Here is a 5,638-nt window from a genome sequence, read left to right as displayed (position 1 = left end):
TTGGCGAGAGGCGCAGCTCATTGGCTGTTCGCGCTCACTGACGTCATGGACATGCATGAGGTGCAGTTTTAAACTCCTATAACTCAAGTTTAAAAGCTCTTAAAATATAACAACGGTTTTAAAATGTTTAACGATATTCAGTGTTCCGGAAATGATTGCATACTTTTACACAAAAATGTTTAAGCATTTATAAACTGATTTTGGTCATATGCGCTATATCAACCCATTCAGCCACTAACTCCGGAGCGCCCTCTAGCGTTTGAGAAAACCGGGGGGCACTGCAGCGTGGGAATTCTCCTCTCTTCAAGTTCTCTAGGATATACCCTGCGTTTTCAGCAATGTCTTGTGAAGTCTTGTTCGGCTATCATTGGTTGCAATTTTGAGCTGCGTCCTCTTGTAGCCTTACAGTTTTTTTCTGAAATCTGTATATGGTATCTTGACTACAGTTTCTGTTTAGTGTTTTTTTGGGACTGTCTACTATTGTTCCATTTTGAATATGGCTGGAACGTCCATGACTCTTTTGCTCCATTCTCTTGATCTTGCCCTCAGTAAACTTGCTCTTGATTCCTACCTGGTGTGAAAATCTACATGACAAATATGCGTTTGCAAACCAGCAAACCAGCACCAGAAAAAACAGCCTAAACCTGCTTAGACAATCATGGTAATCATGGTGTCTTTCGGGCTGAATTTGAAGGCACCGTCAATATAGCATTCCTATTTAATAACATTCATATCGCTATAGTATGCACACTATTAAGTGTACATTTCTGAAAAGCTGTTTTAAGACAGTATCTGTTGTAGAAAAGAACCCAGATAAAACTAAATTTAATATCACTGCAAAACAGTACCACTCCACGTCTTACCGTGGCGCAGTTGCTTCTTCACCTACAGGGCTGAAAAGAAGAAGCGCAAACACTTCCAGCCGAAATAGCAAATTGTTATGGTGGGTTTTTAATCGGAATTCATTTAAATAGTCCGTCTTTACTTGGTTAAGCCGACTGACACGTCGTATGGTACACGTTAGATAAACCCTAGCTATCCTGTCATTTTTAAGCTCTTTGGCTTCAGCCAGTATTAAAACTAATTTAATGGAGGTGAAGTCGCTGGTTGGTTATGGAGTGTCATCAGATTCAGAGGATGAAGGAGAAAGTATTACACAGTAAGTAGGACATTTAACTTGTAAATTAATCTACTTGTAAAATGTGTTTTTTATTTAAAAATGGTATTCAGTAATTAATATGAATTCAGTATTGACTATGAAACATGTAAGTTGTGCAGTTATGAGAATGAGGGTCCACAGCCCACATAGAACTCCTTTATTGAGTGTAAAGAGGGAGATTTTTTTCCCCCTCAAATGGCCAGGACCCACTTGCAGGGCCAAAGTTTTATTACACACTTTTATAACTTAATAGCTCAGCCAGTTCCCATTGAAGTCCCTGTAGTTACTGAATAATAAGTTTTAGTACGTGTTAAGCTTAGATTTTGAGTGGTTGAGCTTTGTAGCAGATACTTGGTACATTTTATTATAATACATAAATGTTTGTACAGGACCGAGAAGGAAAAAGAGGCAGAAGGAGAGAGGAAAACACATATTTTCCAACAGGAGTCAGCAGCCAGTGAATCCAGTTCTGAATCCGAGAGAGAAGAGCACCAAGAGAAACCTGCCGAAGCTGTTTACCCTGGAGTTTTTAACTCAGAGAATCTGCTCCCTTCACCCTTCAGCGCCTCCTCTCATAAATTGACCCCACCTCCACTGGGTGGTGGCAGCTTGGGTGGGTTTCCAGCTGGCAGCAGTGTGTTTTCTAACCCCTTTAAAGAGAAAGCAGTAGCAAGGCTGAATGTGCTACAGAAACACGTACCCCTCACACTGCAGGCCCGGCCCATCCAGATTGGCGGGAAGAGGATCTGTGTGGCATACAGAAGAGATGGCCGCTGTCGTTTTGGAATCCGCTGTAAATTTGCCCATGATAGCGATCTGCAGAGCAACACAGGCTTTCCAGCACGCTCTGATATTAGACCACTGGACCAAACCCAGTCCAATCCTGACTCCTTACACACTTCAGACTACAGGACTTCTGCTGTGGAGAGGGATGAGGATAAGGAGGAGGAGAGTCTTAAGAGGAAAAAGCACAGGGTCGGACTCAGTGATACCCTCATTCCCCCAAAACGGATGCTAAAACAGTATGCCATGCAGAAGAACAAACTGTAACACCCTTTTGGAGATTGTGATTTTAGAATCACCAGTTTATTAGATACACCACTTATTGGCCATTATATCAGCAACATCTAGTAGGTCTATAATTACAGACTATATCTCATCTGTTGTTGCAGTTTATCGCAACAGTATTACTTCCACAACTTTTTCTGTAAAGGCTATAAAACCAAATGATTGTTAATATTTGGTTAACGTACTCCTCCGCAGGTGTGAGATCATTGTTCAATTCCAATGTCATGACCTTACTAATGTGTTTATACACCCATTTGTTCATCATCAAAAGGGTAGCTAAGCAAAGAATAACAATCTTACAGAGAGACGGAAAAAAAACTGAAAAACAACATGGAGTAACATTCATTAAAGTTTGTTTCTCAGGACTAGGAGGCTTTACCAAGTTTACTTTAACTTGGTAAAATGTCAATTTTTTGCCATTTCCATTGCCCTGGTTGGTTAAATACTAGCAGTGTGGTGAGCTCAAGCAACAACTGTAGTGAAGACTTAACATGCAGCTTACTTCACAAAAAGCAGAAATAATATGAAGCAACTGTACTTCAGTGCAGTAGTTCTAAAAATTCCTCACCAAACCTCTTTGGCCCTTTCTTACTGTTTAAACGTTTCTCCTCACGTACATCTAAAAACAAGATGTCTGGGTACATCTAAATACCTTTTGGCTATTGAGTTCATTTCTGTAATTCACAACTGTCTGATTAAAAAGGGGTGTGATTCTGGGTTTAAAAAGATAAAATAATTGCCTTAAAAATGTACCACAAAGAGAAGACATGCTGCAATAAATACCCCCATATGGTTAACTATGAAAGTTATACACTTATTCTATTAGTGGCCTGTTAAGGTGTTTGTGTAAATGTACGTACATACATACATACACACACACACACACACACACACACACACACCCCCTGATTAGGCATAACATTATGACCTTGTCCGTTTTATCAGCTCCACTTACTATATAAGTGCACTTTGTAGTTCTACAATTACAGACTGTAGTCCATCTGTTACTCTGCATACATTCTTTTACCGTTCTTCAGTGGTCAAGACCCCCATGGACCCTCACAGAGCAGGTATTTGGGAATGACCAAAACAAACTGCGCAGCAGCAGATGAGCTATTGTCTCTGACTTTACATCTACAAGGTAGGAGTGTCTAATAGAGTGGACACAGTGTTTAAAAACTACAGAAGCACTGCTGTGTCACTCAGACCAGCGTAACACACACTAACACACCACCACATTACTGCAATGCTGAGAATGACACACCACCCAAATAGTACTTGCTTTGTGAGGGTCCATGGGGTCCTGACCACTGAAAAAACAGGGTAAAAGGGGCTAAGAAAGTATGCAGAGAAACAGATGGACTACAGTCTGTAACTGTAGAACTAAAAAGTGCACCTATGTAATAAGTGGAGCTGATAAAATGGACAATGAACTTAGAAACAAGGAGATGGTCATAAAGTTATGCCTGATTGGTGTATATGCATATACATACATAAATAAATGCTTACTCTCCTGACCAAAAAATAGGCCCAAACTCCATTTTTTACTGGTGATCTTGGCCTGGTCAAAGTCCATATTTAAACCCTATAGAGAGTATGTGGTCTCATGTAAAACAAACTAGCTCAGCAATGTTTTTCAACTGTTTGAAAAGTGGGAAAAGTCTTCTTTCTGTAAAAGGTCATCTACAAAATTTCATTTAAAAGAAATGAAAAAGGAAAAGCAGTTACTTTATTTTTGTAATGATTTATTGTTAAAAGCTTAGTGCTTTGCCATTTTTTGGCCAAGGAGTGAGAGTGTGTGATGAGATATATATACATAATTATATATATATATATATATATATATACATATATATATATATATATATATATATATATATATATATATATATATATATATATATATATATAAATAAATACACACACACACACACACACACACACACACACACACACACACACACACACACACACACACACATTACATTGCCAAAAGTATTCATTCACCCATCCAAATCATTGAATTCAGGTGTTCCAATCACTTACACGGCCACAGGTTTATAAAACCAAGCACCTAGGCATGCAGACTGCTTCTACAAACATTTGTGAAAGAACGGGTCGCTCTCAGGAGCTCAGTGAATTCCAGCGTGGTATCGTGATACGGTGCCACCTATGCAACAAGTCCACTCGTGAAATTTCTTCACTATTAAATATTCTACAGTGAACTGTCAGTGGTATTATAACAAAGTGGACGTGATTGAGAACGACAGTAACTCAGCCACAAAGTGGTAGGCCACATAAAATGAGAGAGGTCACAAACTTTCTGCAGTCAATCGCTACAGACCTCCAAATTTCATGTGGCCTTCAGATTAGCTCAAGAACAGTGCATAGAGTGGGTTCACATGGCCAAGAAGCTGCATCCAAGCCTTACATCACCAAACACAATACAAAATGTCAAATGCAGTGGTGTAAAGTAGCTTAATTGGACTCTAGAGCAGTGGAGATGTGTTCTCTGGAGTGACGAATCACACTTCTCCATCTGGTAATCCGATGGATGAGTCTGGGTTTGCTGGTTCCCAGGAGAACGGTACTGGTCTGACTGCATTGTGCCAAGTGTAAAGTTTAGTGGAGGGGGATTATGGGGTTTGGTTGTTTTTCCCGGAGTTGCCTCGGCCCCTTAGTTCCAGAGAAAGCAACTCTTAATGCTTCAGCAGACCAAGACATTTTGGACAATTTCATATTCCAAATTTGTGGGAGCAGTGTGGGGACGGCCCCTTTCTGTTCCAAAATTACTACGCACCAGTGCACAAAGCAAGGTCCATAAAGACATGGATGAGTTTAGTGTGGAAGAACTTGACTGGCCTGAGTCCTGACCTCAACCTGACAGGACACCTTTGAGATGAATTAGAGTGGAGACTGTGAACTAGGCCTTCTTGTCCAACATCAGTGTCTGACCTCACAAAGGTGCCTCTTTAAGAATGGTAAACATTTTCCTTAAACACACTCCTACACCTTGTGGAAAGCCTTATCAGAAGAGTAGGAGCTGTTATAGCTGCAAAGGGTGGGCCAACATCATATTTAACCATATGGATTAAAAATGGATGTCACTCAAGTTCATCTGCATGTAAAGGCAGACGAGTGAATACTTTTGGCAATGTAGTATGTATCGCTGCTTTTGGAACAAAACTTAGCTCTCCAAAATAGTAACTTAAAAGGAGAAGCAAAAAACATTCTACTTTTAATGTAAGTCAATGGAACCACTTTATTTATATATATATATAAAAATGTGTGTCTAATCTATCTCACACACACACACGCACACTCAGACACACACACTTGTGTGTGTATTAGGTGCAGTGTTTAGAGGAAAAAAAAATGGATGGAACTAAACACACTGGAACAAGAAAAAAG

At 39.8% G+C, this 5,638-nt stretch overlaps 1 protein-coding gene across 1 annotated transcript; it reads left to right on the top strand.

Annotated features, from left to right (window-relative positions):
- Positions 1-894: 894 nt before the first annotated feature.
- Positions 895-3,032, top strand: si:ch211-113e8.11. Its single transcript, XM_017709026.2, has 2 exons — positions 895-1,159; positions 1,549-3,032. The coding sequence occupies exons 1-2, from the start codon at positions 1,089-1,091 to the stop codon at positions 2,207-2,209; spliced, it is 732 nt and encodes a 243-aa protein (XP_017564515.1). The 5' UTR covers positions 895-1,088; the 3' UTR covers positions 2,210-3,032.
- The last annotated feature ends 2,606 nt before the right edge of the window (positions 3,033-5,638 follow it).

The sequence above is a fragment of the Pygocentrus nattereri genome, chromosome 5 (genome assembly GCF_015220715.1).
Source record: "Pygocentrus nattereri isolate fPygNat1 chromosome 5, fPygNat1.pri, whole genome shotgun sequence".
Lineage (NCBI taxonomy): Eukaryota > Metazoa > Chordata > Actinopteri > Characiformes > Serrasalmidae > Pygocentrus > Pygocentrus nattereri.
The sequence above is the reverse complement of the archived record's forward strand: the minus strand, read 5'-3'. Positions and strand labels throughout refer to the sequence as shown.

Coding starts and splice junctions, on each gene's coding strand:
- si:ch211-113e8.11 (XM_017709026.2), top strand. CDS start 1,089: ATGGAGGTGAAGTCGCTGGTTGGTTATGGAGTGTCATCAGATTCAGAG. Junction 1,160..1,548: donor GAAGGAGAAAGTATTACACA/GTAAGTAGGACA, acceptor ATGTTTGTACAG/GACCGAGAAGGAAAAAGAGG.